Source organism: Tachysurus fulvidraco, chromosome 16 (genome assembly GCF_022655615.1).
Source record: "Tachysurus fulvidraco isolate hzauxx_2018 chromosome 16, HZAU_PFXX_2.0, whole genome shotgun sequence".
Classification (NCBI taxonomy): Eukaryota; Metazoa; Chordata; class Actinopteri; order Siluriformes; family Bagridae; genus Tachysurus; species Tachysurus fulvidraco.
In genome coordinates, this window is record NC_062533.1 from 12,667,608 (window position 1) to 12,682,865 (window position 15,258).

Consider the following 15,258-nt stretch of genomic DNA (forward strand, 5'->3'; position numbering starts at 1 on the left):
ATTCTCTGCAGACACGTTATAAACAGACGGGTGTTTTTGTTTTTATGTCACATACTGAATAGACAACCTGAAAAGCACATGAGGCACAATTATGCACACGTGTAGCGAGGTACAGTGTCAGTCTCCTGGGAGTCGGGTCTATTGAGAAGGATCAGTGCACACTATTTAAAATGGTGATTCCTCCATCTACATTGCAGATGTTGCTGTATATGCAGTGACTTGCATTTTGCAGTTTAACAGTCTTTATTTGGGTTTTGAACGTATCCAGGTTCCAATTTCCACTTGAAATAACGAAAGGCCAAATTTTGTTGGATTTGTTTGTTAGGATATTTGCTTGCATACAATATCAACATCCAGGTAAAAGTGAGCTAGATAATATGTGTAGGGTTTTTGTTTTTCAGAGGATGATGTTTTGCAAAAAAGGGATCCAGTCACATTCTAAACGCATTTAAATACAGTACAACACAAAAAGGTGAAAAAAATACAGTAAATAAAATAAATAAATAACCAACCCTTCCCCAAAACAAACAAACAAACAAACAAACAAAAAAACAACAAGAGGCAACTACCATTTTTTCTTTCCCTCTACTTGTCTTAAAGCACACACGCAAGCAAACAAAAAAAATACACAAGAATAAACAAACAAACAAACAAACAGAGTTATTCAAACAAATGAACAAACAAGAGTTAATCAAACAAACGAACAAAGAAACAAATTAAAAAATGACCAAACAAACAACAAACAAACACATGATGTGACTTCCTGTACATTTTCATCATTTGGTAGATTCCCTTATCCAAAGCAACATTTACCTCATTTATACAACTGAGCAGCTGAGGGTTTAAGGGCCTTACTTAGGGCTCAGTGGTAATAGCTTAGTGGTCCTGGGATATAAACTCATAACCTTCCCATCAGTAGTCCAACACCTGAGCTGTCACTTCCCTAACATGCTGACTTGTCAAACTGATTCCAGAATTTGTAAGAGGACTTAAAACAACTTACACCTCTAGCTTGACTGAAATGAGTAACACTTGGATTGAATATATTCTTCCCTTTGTTTGTCTGCAGATTTATTCTGCCAGTCTGAATAAAGCCGGTGTGCTTTAGAAACATACTTTACAGCTTACCGGAGCGCAGTGAGAGAAAAAGCGATATGGTTTAGATGTTCTTTGATTTGGTTAACATTCTCACAGACCTTTCTGGCAACTGCAACAGAATAAAGGCACAAATCGGTGGGTCTCGGTCTTTAAAAAGAGTCTTTTTTTCCTGATGTCAAGCCAATGAAACGCGCTCATGCTTCAAGGTAGTGAGATGCTCAGAACTTTCACTGCATAAGACATCAAAAATTCAAGAGTAAAATGATCCCTTCCTGTTGTACTTACATAAGACTTTACATAAGAAATACTGACAGCCCACAAGAGAGAGAGAGAGAGAGAGAGAGAGAGAGAGAGAGAGACAGACAGACAGAGAGACAGAGAGAGAGAGAGACAGAGACAGACAGACAGACACAGAGAAAGAGAGAGAGAGAGACAGACAGACAGACAGACACACATAGAGAGAGAGAGAGAGAGAGAGAGAGACAGACAGACAGACAGACACAGAGAAAGAGAGAGAGAGAGAAAGAGAGACAGAGAAATAGAGATTGAGAGAGAGAGAGACAGAGAGAGAGAGACAGACAGACAGAGAGACACAGAGAAAGAGAGACAGAGAGAGAGAGAGAGAGAGACAGACAGACAGACAGAGAGACACAGAGAAAGAGAGACAGAGAGAGAGAGAGGAGAGAGAGAGAGAGAGAGAGAGAGCAAAAGAGAGAGAAAGATGTTTTTATCCACACGCTGAAGTGTTTCATACAGTACGTATAAGTGATCCCTCCAGCAGTCTTGTTCATTAGGACACAAAGTGAGAGACATGTTCTGTGTGTCCTCTGATCTGAGTGAATAAATCAGAGCTTACTGTAAGCACGGAAGGAAATGATTGACTGATGATGAAAGTATGTTTCTCTCTAACAGAGCATTTCAGTCCATAATGAAAGTGTCACTGAGTCAGTTTTTGTTGTTGTTGTATGAACTGGAGCTTGGAGGTAAACTCTCATATGGGGTTTCCCTTTTGTTATGAAGATATTGTAAGTATTACAGTAGTAGGCTTTATTCTTACCAAGATTGAAAGGAAAATGCATGTGAAAGACAGGAGAAAATTCCAGGCAGAGACCAAGAATGGCTAAGGTTATTCAGACATGCTGCAGAAAAACCACCTGTTCTTGCATGTTTTTGTGCAGTGTAACTAAAATGTACACATAATAATGTAATAGAATTTATACACCTTGCTGTGATACTTTTTCATTATAGATTTTTTTTTATTAAATAGCAGATCATGTGCACCAAATGTTGTTCAAAACAAACTAAATGATGTAAATTTGTAAGACTAATGACCTGGATAAATATCTGAATATCTGAGCTCTGTGCTACATCTTGTTTATTTATTTTTCAGTTTTCATGTGTTTGTTTTATTTATGTTGCCATGTGTGTATTTTTTAATTCATGTCCTCTTTTCTCAGTATTGTCACTGGTTGTTGGATTAATATATTCCGATGAGTTTAAATTCACTTTCTGCTTCCAGTGTATATTTAAAGACTTGTGTGTCTATCGTTCCTTGTTAAATCCTTCATTGTTTTCAATTTTCAGTCGACACCTTAGATCTTGTTTCTCATTCTTTTGTGTCTCTGAGAGCTTGTTGATCTCTTGACCTCAGCTTGTTGTTTTGGATTGAGATTTTGCCTCATGTTTCTGGACTACATGCTTGGATAATGATAATGAATATTATTATTATTATTATTATTATTATTATTATTATTATTATTACCATTGTCATCCCATGTGAAGCTCAATCAGTTAAGGCTCTGGTTTGTTAATTGGTGGATTGGGGTTCAGGCCCCAGCACTGCCAATCTGCCACTTTTGGGCCCTTGAGCATGACCCTTAATCCTCTTTGCTCCAGTGGTGCTGTATCATTGCTGACCCTGTGTTCTGACCCCAACCTCCAAAATTGGGATATGTGAAGAAAGAATTTCACTGTGCTGTAATGTATATGTGAAAAAAATCAAGGCTTTTATACTATTCTATAAGCCCATTCACAGCTACAGTACTTGTATCTGCCTTTCCTGACAATGCTTTGCCAAACAGAGTTCAGGATTTTTAACAGGACTTAAAATATACAAATCTGTCTTACAAATTGCACCACATTATTGCAATGTGGAACATCCTCATCATTTGCTTTAACTAACCGAAAACAATGGATAAACTGTGATGTTTACTGCTCCACTGAATTTGTCTCAGGCAATGAGGATGACCTAAATAGATCCATCAAACAGGCCAAGACAGTACGGACACAAGCAGAGTGCTGTTACTACCTGATTTTATTTAACTTGGCAATTTTATTCTTCCTCCTTTTAGTTTTTTTTTTTGTAGCCTCCTTTGTTCTCTGTCCCCTGCCTCCCAAATCATCGGCTTAAATATAGCGAAGGTCGGTTTTATTCTTTGTTAAGCGTTTTATTTTTCTTTATCTCAGTGCATTCACTTTACATTTCTTGCTGAAGGATCTTGTAGAGTCAGAACCATTGGGGATTTTTACTTTCAATTATTGAAGATCTTTATTTTCATCTTCATTTATCACCATATCACTGTTTTCACATTTAAAACACTGACCAGGATTAAACACTTGCATGAATGATCATAATGATAATTGTCTTTTTGTTTACTTTGCCCTTTACCCCGTCCTCTGCTCACCTGTCCAGTGTCCGGTGGTTGCTCCTGTGCGCTCGGTGCAGGTGTTGCTTAGAGGTCTGAACACTGTCTCCCACCCATTAGGGGCGTAGCGCCAGCTGTGGGACTCTAGGACAAGTGTGCGCTCAGTGCCGTACGCAATCATGAAGCAGTAAACCACATGGTGCAGTTGGCAGCCATAACCACAGCCCTTATTAATGTTACACACCAACTTGCGTGCCTTACTGCAGTCTGGAGGATTCTGTGTAGGTGAGAGACAGGAGAGAGTCTTACTTATTCATTTAGAGAACCAGGGATTCAAAGAGATGAAATGGTTACCAAGAATCCAAGTCCAAACAGAACTGATGAGTAATTAAACAGCAAGACTGAAGCTAATAAACAAATGTAAGAGAGGGGAAAAAAGAAAATTAACTGGTAATTTGAGGGAAATTACATTTAAAGATAAAGTAATTAAATGAGCTACAAATATAATCAATCACACTTAAATAGGAGAGAGAGAGATAGAGAGAGAGAGAAAGAGAGAGAGAGAGAGGCTTAATTACTTATTTAAAGATTAATTTAACATTATTACAGAGTTAAATAAAATCAGTAATTAAACAGCAAACCATATAAACAGAGGAGCTTGAATTTGTTTAGTGTTTATGTTTACGTGAGTATAAAATTCTTAATCTACAGAGTTATTCACCTTTTAGAAAAACTCATTTGCATCGTATACATGATTTAACCATGGCTTTAAATACATTCACTACTGTGTATCAAGACTAAACATATTTCAGTTCACTGCTATGAGGCCAATTCTCAACACATAATCACAGACAGACAGACAGACAGACAGACAGACAGACAGACAGACAGACAGACAGACAGACAGACAGACAGACCACAGGCAGCTGTTACTGTGCTACCAGTAACCACAACTAAAGCTGTAGCTCTGTGTGCTCTGTGAAACAGAAACCAAATAAAAGTGCAAAAGGCTGGTGCGGGAGCAGGATTTCATACCAATCGATCAGTCAACCCTGATTTAGACATTTTATGGTTTGAAGGTGCCTTAAATGACTTAGTTTAGAAGGTCCTTTCAAGTGCTCTCAAGTTAGCTAACCAAATAGCATTCTTACTATTACCAGGTTTACTATTATTTAACTTCAGACATCTATTCAGATGTTAGCAAAGTGGCTAGTGAACATGTGAACACTGAAAGCCCTCACAGAACTCCTGTCATGTTTACTTATGTTAGCTAGCTAAGAAAATCTCAGAAAATCCAAATAAATGCCAAGGATTATAATCTTATATCTACAACATGCCATTCACACTCATTTTCATATTCAGTCATTATTATACTAATGCATGAATTCAGATATACTTTATTTGGTCTATGATCTGCAAACAGACAGATGGGGCTTAAGATATTAACCAAATCACACTCGCTAATCTTTCTCTTATGGTCTGTGATATTACCCATTGACCCACTTTACCCAGCTATATGTTAGTAAGAAGTTCAAACACTAGTGCACTTTCTGCCCTCAGCATTAGCACAAAAACCCTGTGCGCACCATGCATTTCACCAAAAGTGTGTATGCACATGGTCTCTTGAGCTTGGCTTCAAAATTATTAATAACTGCTCATATGTTTACACATGCAGCCTGTGTCAGAGTGTTTGTGTTTACACTGTGCCTCAGGCCAAAGCCTTCATCACAACTGGCAAGGAATTTGTTTGGACTGTTACTGTACGTCACATTGTGTACATCACATGGCATCAGTTCTCCATTTCAACACTCATACTGTAGCCATGGACACCAAACCCCAGCAACCACCAGCACTTCCATGTCCACAGTCACCAGACATTTAATGATGTGCACCTTGATATATCCTGTGGTTTCAGTTCCTCATTGCAAGCTATACGCTTTGTTCCTTTGGTCTGTGACATTACTTATTATTTTATTGTTATTCTGTGTCTTCCCATTTTTGGGGCAGTGGTGGCTCACGTGTTAAGGCTCTGGGTAGTTGATTGGAAGATTGGAGTTCAATCTCCAGCACTGCCAAGCTGCCACTGTTGGGCCCTTGATCAAGGCCCTTCCCCTGCCCTTGAGCAAAACCCTCCCTGCTCCAGTGGTTATGTATTCAGTCGTTTTGCCTATTCCTATTTTTGCAACCAACCCCTTGAGTCTGTTTCGTGACATCTCGTTTCATGACCGCACTTCTTACACATTCTAGTCATTCTTTATCTTAGTAATGAGTATCTGAAACATTTGCTAATATGCATTAAAATCCTCTCAGAAATCATAGAAGCTGATTGTTGCTAGCCTGTTGATTGTTGCTGATTGTTGCTGATTGTTCCTTGCCTGTTACCCAAATCTATGAAAATACATCTGCATTAGAAATATAAATATAAATACATTAATTCTATCCCTTTGGACCTGCGAATAGAATTGCCACAATCTCCATGGCTCCATGCAGGGAAGCTGTTTGTACTGTTGTAAACATGCTAAAAACTGCTGTGTCACTACTAGCATGTTTGCTATCATATGCACAGAAGAAGATCTTTTCCAGCTTTGAATAAAGTAATAAATAATGATGTAATAAATACTGGCAAAAGTCATCCTCAATTATCTTCTTTGAGGAAATTGGAAAAATAATGGGATTTGATCTTGGGGTTTTTTCCAGCAATTTTAATAAATACTTTTGGTCCATGCAATATATGATATTTATTAGGTCATGCTATGAAAGTCTCAAAAATGCGGCTGCCTTAATCAAACCTTATATAAGTGCAGTGATGACTCATTTCCTACTGTATGTACATATGATCTGATCACTTTAGCGATGTTTGCATGATCAAAGCAAGTTAGCATTTCTAGCATTAATCACAGCTAGTTTCTCCACAAACATTATCTAGCTCTGTTAATTTAGCAAATTAGTTTACAAAATTCAGTACTTGGATATTTTTGAAGTGATCTAGTTTTTCTGTGTAACTTCCTCTTTAAACTCTATTAATGTTTCTAGTTCATGATGTGTTTATGTAGCTTATTAGGTTTATGATTCACTTTTAAATAGCGCTGACCGGGCACTATATTTATTTCTGATGATATCCTTTTTTTTAACAAAACAGCTTCCTACGAGCACAAGTTTGTGAATAAATAAAGAGTAAAGAGGATGAGTAGGTTGGGAGGAAGATAAAGAAGAGAGAGGAATTGAAAGACAGATAAAAGCCTACATTATGCAAAGAAATAGAGAGACAAGTTAGAAAAGCGAGAGATGAATAAGTTATGATAGAGAGAGGGGGGAAGAGTAGGAGTGGAAGCCACTCTGAGAGGAACAGATAACACTCTACACTACTGGGAATGGAGAGACACACTAGATGAGATGAGAGATGAATTAGTAATGATTGAGGGAGAAAGAAGGAGAGAGAGAGAAATGTGGCAGGCCCTAAGCACTGCCTACAGCTATGATTAACATTGCTGACTCTAGTGCCACACACACACACGTACACACACACACGTACAACACACACGTACACACACACGCACACACACACGTACACACATGCACACACATGCACACACACACATACACACACGCACACACACACAGGCTAGCCCTGTAATCCTTAGCAACTACTGGCTCCCAATTATATAGCAACATATAAAATAGTGCATTAATAATAATTACAACAACAACAACAACAACAACAACAACAACAACAATACGAATAATAATAATAATAATAATAATAATAATAATAATAATAATAATAATAATAATAATAATAATTACACAAACACAAAGACACACACAGGCCCACCCTGTAATTCTTAGCAACTACTCGCCCCAATTGTGTATTATTATGATTACGATTATGATGATGATGATGATGATTATTATTATTATTATTATTATTATTATTATTGGTGATGGTATTTATTTATTCATAATTTTGAATTTTATTTTTTTTAAAACCCAAATTCCCATGTGCATACACTTGGAGGTGAAAAAGGGTGTACCTGCAGGTAGGAGATCCTGTTCTGCACCAGATTGGAAAGATCCTTTGCTTCCTTTTCCCTCCAATCACCTGCTCCATCAGCTTGGCTCAGGTAGTGAAGATCTGTCAGGATGGACCTGCATGGTACAATATATATTAAATGTATACAGTTTGGCTGATGATCCAGATAAACCAATTAAAAAGGGACCTGGAAAGACTCCAGGTCTTTGAGGTTTTTCCTTTTTTTTCTCTTTTATATCTTATTGACTTTAATGGGAGACTAAACGAGAGTCCATTTTTCAAGAAGCAAACTTGTGCTATAACCTATATAAAACCTTCGCTAATACTGTCATCACAAACAAACTGCTGTGCTGGTGTTCATTGTGTACGAGCAGCTGGGGTACTTTCATGTTTTACAGGTGCTTCTCAGTGATTATTCTGGACTGTTTTCTTCCCCCACCTTCTGGACATCTCTGATTTTACAAGCAGATGTTGTCTCTTGTTTTGGTAAATGTTTCTTATCTGCACAATATGTTTCATTGGTTTTCTTGCAAATCCAGACATTTTTATATATTAAGTCATTGTGGGCCAAGTCATATAGATAGATAGATAGATAGATAGATAGATAGATAGATAGATAGATAGATAGATAGATAGATAGATAGATAGATAGATAGATAGATAGATAGATGAACAGATGCAGACTAACAGACTAACAGATAGATAGATAGATAGATAGATAGATAGATAGATAGATAGATAGATAGATAGATAGATAGATAGATAGATAGATAGATAGATGAACAGATGCAGACTAACAGACTAACAGATAGATAGATAGATAGATAGATAGATAGATAGATAGATAGATAGATAGATAGATAGATAGATAGATAGATAGATAGATAGATAGATGGATAGATAGATACAGATGAACAGACTAACAGATAGATAGATAGATAGATAGATAGATAGATAGATAGATAGATAGATAGATAGATAGATAGATAGATAGATAGATAGATGAACAGATGCGGACTAACAGACTAACAGATAGATAGATAGATAGATAGATAGATAGATAGATAGATAGATAGATAGATAGATAGATAGATAGATAGATAGATAGATAGATAGAGATAAAGCTTAAGCATAGGTCAGCTAAATAGCACCAAAATGCCATTCAGCATCTACCAGAAGTGCAAATAGTAAAATATGTGCAAAGGATTTATTACCGTATTTTAGTGTTAGCACAAGAGTATAAATGTACAAGAGTAACTAAAAAATATACAGTGCATTTACAGATAATATACATAACAGGATGTAAATTAGGGTAAGCAATGAATGTACAGTTATATACAATTATAACTGGTGGAAAAAGATGTAACAGAACATACAGGGTGGAGCAGAGCTGCCGTGTGATTACAGATAGTGAAGCGTTAGTGAGACATCTGGGTCCTAGCGGTGTAGTTCAGTAAGTTTATGGCTGTAGGGGGAAAAAAATGGCTCTGAACAGGCTGGTTCTGGTGTGGATGTTCCTGTATCTCTTCCTGTTTGTGACTTGTCACCATACTGTTGGCAGTGGAAGCCTTTTAGCAGAACACAGTAAATCAAGTCAATCTCTAGAGCTATATATTATACTGTAGGCAATGAAATATAATCAGTGTTAATATAAATCACATTCCTTACTGATGTGAACCATAGTAACCATAGTATGTACAGAACACCCAGTCTTGCACGCCTTTTTAAACTTAAATAATTTATTATTATTATTATTATTATTATTATTATTATTATTATTATTATTATTATTATTATTATTATTATTATACTTTTTTTTAGTTAATCAAATATGAAGCAATTGTGTGTTTGCATTTGCCGATTTTTTCTTTTCTCCTTCAAAAAACAGACGAATATTTGATTCGCTTGTTACTGGAGGGATGACTGCCTTTCTTCACTAGATATTCATTTACTCATTTAGCTCTTTAACATATCACAACAAAATCACCTAAAGTGTTCATCTGGGTTGAAATGGTGTATACATACACCTACTCTATTCTTTACATCATTCTCATCCTTTCAGCAAACCAATCAGTAAGCCCAGCCATGTGGATGTGGGCGGAGCCATCCAGAAAAAGACTCCTCCCATCAGAATGGATTTTTTTTTCTCATAGTATAAAGATAATCAGATCATTGTTTTGATTATTTTGTACTGACTTGCAGGGGCATTTCTGATAAAATAAGCATTCCTGCAAAATAAATAAACGAAATCACATTAGAGCAGAGCCTTCATTTTTCCCTTTATCACCCATCTGTGTGCTGATCCAATTCATCATCTTGATTCTCTACATTACAACTGAGATTTCCAGTTAAAGCAATAACCACGATCTCACCCACTCACATTCTCAACACACAGACACATAGTTTCTCTCTCTCTCTCTCTCTCTCTCTCTCTCTCTCTCTCTCTCTCTCTCTCTCTCTCTCTCTCTCTCTCTCTCTCTCTCTCTCTCTCACTTACACACCCTCTAATCCACTGGCAGTGGATGTGGGAATAGTAGCGAGAAATCAGATTGGTGTACTGTGTGTTTTTCATGACTCCAGAAGCACCTAACCCGCACTTAACACACCTCATCACGGATTAGTTCACCTGTATGCTGAATTACAGCTCCATCTGCTCTCAGGTAAGAAGCCAATATGGCCGCCTACTGGGGGCTTACAACCTAATTACGATTTGCCGTCTTAGATTAGAAGCAGAGAGCGTTTAGGATTTCATCTCCATATTTAAGACTGAGAGAATTCAGACAGGAAGCAGGATATCAAAATATTACAAATAATGACTACTACCTATCTGGTTAAGCCAGAATCGACATTGAACTACTTTACCCATCAGCCCCAACATGTCACATGTACCGAACTCTAGACCCACTTAACCTGTTCAATCCTAGACCTATTTTTGAGCCTCTTGCTTGAAATCCACAAGCTCAAATTAAAATGAGTATATCTGAAAAACCTCACAGTGTATTTGAATAATTCTGGTACTTAGAATGTCAGAAGTTCAGCGAAAGAGAAGATGGATCACAGCAAAAAAAAAAAAAAGGTTTGGTTATGTGAGTCCTAATTCTTATATCATTGGAATCTACATTTTTTCATCTGTTTATTTAGCCGCTTGATGTCGGAAATGTGAAACGTCTGTTTAGGTGGAAATGGTCTTTGTTGTCTTCAAGCTTCGATTCTTCCTGTACTTGTGCTATGCTGAATGTGTAGAAACATTCAGGCTTTGTGTGCTTAAGAAATGATTTATAATTTCTGCCCTTGTGCTGGTGTAGAAGGGGATACGTTCTGGCCTTTAGATGTTACAATGTTGTTGTTGTTCTGTGTTTTACAGCCTCATTCATCGTCGTTTTTTTTTCTCTCACATCTATACTTTCTTGTATTTAATTTTTTTTCCCACTTTTGATTATTTGCAATAAAAAGCATCTGCAATCGCATCCTATTATATATTAATATTCATGGAATTAAAAACATGATCTTAATAAAACATCATTATAATCTCAATTTAAATGTAGTGTATCTTCCCAGATCAATGTGTTTGTTTAAATGTTCAGTTTTCATGCAAAGAGTGACTTATTTACAATATAAAAATGTCAGAAATTGTTTCTTTTAATGAAACTATACCATTTTTCCTGAAAGCATATTAATGTCTGTACATTTGCTGGTCATGTGCATGACTAAGGCTACACGGTTTGTTAATGAATTCATTTGAAATAAAATATCTACTATGTACCTATTCAATATTTAACAGTAGAACGAGAGGATGCGACTTGCTCCTAGTCAGTTTCACTAACTTCTGGAAGTGCTGCCAGTCTTCAGTCAGAAGCTACTGTAATAAAACTTAGTTAAATACATTTATATCTAATTAATGTTAGACACGAGCTAACATGTAAACTGAGATTACTGGATGCTAATCTGAGCTCAATTATTTTTTCTTGCTAATGTAATTAAAAGCACAAGAAGTCAAATTTTATCCATGTCTTGTGTTTTTAACAATAGTCACGATAGTCAGACCTGATCCTTTAGATATTTCACGTTTTATGAAGCCCCCAAGTCATTAACATATTATTAAAATGATGCTTATAATTGGTCTTAAACATCCATACAGAGTAATTAATAAATATTACCCCACGTCATTGTTAGATATAAATGTTATACACAGGCAACACACGGCATTATTGCCACTTACATTAGAATAGAATTACTGTATTATCCATGAATAAATGTTATACAGCACCTGACTAAGGCATTTGTAGAGTAAAAAAACGTCACTGTGAAGATTACTACGCATAATTACAATAACATGTGAGTATAGGCTTCATAGAATGTAAAATATTTACAGGATCAGGTCTGACTTTCGTACAAAACACAACAAATGGATAAAATGCAGTCATTTAACATGCACACAGTTAATTATTGTTATTATGTTAACGAAGTATAGCAGCTGCTAGTGAAAAAACAACTCCATTATAATTCAGATAATACAATATTCTGTGTCACTCGGGTGGTGTGTATATCTACACAATATTCTGTGTCACTCGGGTGGTGTGTATATCTACACAATATTCTGTGTCACTCGGGTGGTGTGTGTATATCTACACAATATTCTGTGTCACTCGGGTGGTGTGTATATCTACACAATATTCTGTGTCACTCGGGTGGTGTGTATATCTACACAATATTCTGTGTCACTCGGGTGGTGTGTATATCTACACAATATTCTGTGTCACTCGGGTGGTGTGTATATCTATACAATATTCTGTGTCACTCGGGTGGTGTGTATATCTATACAATATTCTGTGTCACTCGGGTGGTGTGTATATCTATACAATATTCTGTGTCACTCGGGTGGTGTGTATATCTATACAATATTCTGTGTCACTCGGGTGGTGTGTATATCTATACAATATTCTGTGTCACTCGGGTGGTGTGTATATCTATACAATATTCTGTGTCACTCGGGTGGTGTGTATATCTACACAATATTCTGTGTCACTCGGGTGGTGTGTATATCTACACAATATTCTGTGTCACTCGGGTGGTGTGTATATCTACACAATATTCTGTGTCACTCGGGTGGTGTGTATATCTATACAATATTCTGTGTCACTCGGGTGGTGTGTATATCTACACAATATTCTGTGTCACTCGGGTGGTGTGTATATCTATACAATATTCTGTGTCACTCGGGTGGTGTGTATATCTACACAATATTCTGTGTCACTCGATGTTTACTGTAGAAGCAATATTTTGTACTTGTAAATAAATTTCTCCTCTGAATACAACGGTTAGTGTGAGATTCATTTCTGATGTGTTTTCACTGTTGAATTAATTCCCTTCTCTGTCATTAAGGTTTGGAGAATCTATTTAATGGTTCTTTCAGAAAGAAAGTACGTATATCTGTTCTGCAGTTTCTATTTAGCTAGACAAAATAGATCTGTCTAAAATACGTACAACGTGGAGACCAGGACATTAAATATTGTGTGACGCTCATATGTTTCTACTACTGGGTTTTGCAGACAGAGCAGTGCTAAGATAGCAAAGGATTGTGGGATTGCTCAGCCATCTCACATCTGAAACACTGATTACAGCTCTAATAGGGGGCAATTACAGCAGCATTTCCCATTAATCAATAAATCACCACGTGGAGAGGGGGAGAGGGGGTTGAAAGTGGTGGGGTGTTGGGAGAGAGACAGATACAGAGAGGGATAGACATAAAACAGGGGGGGTGAGAGGGGGTGGATGAGAGGCAAACCGACAGACAGAGAGAGTTGGGGTGTGTGTGTGTTTGTGTGTGTGTGTGAGAGAGAGAGAGAGAGAGAGAGAGAGAGAGAGAGAGAGAGAGAGAGAGAGGAGAGAGAGAGAGAGAGAGCGGTGGAAGGGGGGGTGAGAAGAGAGGGAGAGAGAAGAGAGAGAGTGGAGAGAGGAGGGAGAGAGAGAGGGGAGTAGAGAGAGGGGGGAGAGAGAGGGAGAAGAGAGAGAGGGAGAGAGATAGAGTGTATTCTTTAGTGAGAGAGAGATATAGATAGAGTATAAGTATATCTCTAATCTATAGGGATAGTATAGAGCTCATACTTATCTACGTTTATCGGAATCATCTCTTCTATATCTGCCTATTCTATTCATTTCTTTGCTGCTCTATCTTCCTATCTCATTTCTCTCCTTTATTTCTCGAGAGAAAACACATCATACCTCCCATCTCCCCTTACCTTTCTATAAAATAATGATACAAAATTTCACACATCAGTTTTAGATGCATTTTTATTAAACCGCTTTTATTATCTGTCTAATTAACCTCAGCTTCTTGCTACACACAATAAAGTGAATATGCCTATAATTAATTTTCATCTATTTTTAATGTATACCATTTATTTCAAAATGTATTCTATTTTTTTTAAATCATTTTTATAATGTTATTATTATCCTCACAACTGACTACTAGTTATGATTGAACTATTCACTTCATGGCGGGCGGTCCATACAATGGCAGAGACCGTAGTTCCCTAGAAGAACCTAAACCTGCAAATGTTATCCAGAGTTTTGCTCATCCTGAGAATTAAGCCACGTTTAGGTTTACGTCCTGCATTAATTCAAAGCGGCAATATTCAGCATGAATAAATAATATGAGTATAAAACTGCCAATTTCCCTCTAGTACATCCCTGTCTGTCTCCCTGCTGGTGTAATATACATGTCCTCCAGTGACAATTGTTCTGCCATCACTGGTGTGAATATGATTTCTCTGGACCCCGAATCTCTGGAAATAAAAGCCAAATATAAGTGCACATGGGCGATCTTACTCTTTATTTTAGCCTTGGTAAATATTATGTATTACATATTACATGCTACATTATTCAACTTGATCCCCATGTTATGGCTGAGCTGTAACAAATGGCTTTATAAACTTTAATGCCTCACCAACAACTTACAGGACTTACTGTGCTTCATCACTGGCTGTATTTTTTTGCCACAGTTGGAAGATGCATGACATGAGCACATGACGTTTCTATTACCACTTACCTCTTTTTCTTTCGTTATTATTTCGATTCATTCTAAACTTAGTTCTTAAAATGTAGTTTATTTATCCTGCATATTATTATTTATTCTTAGAGAATGGCTTGTTTTTCATTTCTTAATAGAAAACACTATTATTTTCTTATTATGCCGTAGCTGACTGCGTGCTACAGTATAAGCCGGAGCTGTATTATGTAGCAAAAACAAAAAAGAGTAGGGCTTTAAAATTGAGTTAGGTTGAAATGTTATGACAGGTTGTAATGGGAAATGAGTCATGCTTTTGTGTGTGTGTGTGTGTGTGTGTGTGTGTGGGTGGGGTGTGGTGTGTGTAAAAAAAAACCGCTGTTGGTGTCGCGAGATCGTGCATGCTCTGCAGCAGCGTACTCGATGTGCGTCTGCACTGCGCTGGAGTCTACGTGTTCATCAGCTTTTTTCACACATCA

At 37.0% G+C, this 15,258-nt stretch overlaps 1 protein-coding gene across 4 annotated transcripts in view; it reads right to left on the minus strand.

Annotated features, from left to right (window-relative positions):
* Positions 1 to 15,258, minus strand: part of fut8b (fucosyltransferase 8b (alpha (1,6) fucosyltransferase)) — a 130,815-nt gene that overhangs the window by 17,249 nt on the left and 98,308 nt on the right. For all 4 annotated transcript variants that reach the window (XM_027166234.2, XM_027166235.2, XM_047801878.1 and 1 more), the window contains 2 exons: positions 7,775 to 7,889; positions 3,783 to 4,020 (listed from right to left, as the gene is read on the minus strand). In XM_027166234.2, coding sequence (XP_027022035.1) covers positions 3,783 to 4,020; positions 7,775 to 7,889 — 353 coding nt within the window. The remainder of the gene's footprint in view (positions 1 to 3,782; positions 4,021 to 7,774; positions 7,890 to 15,258) is intronic.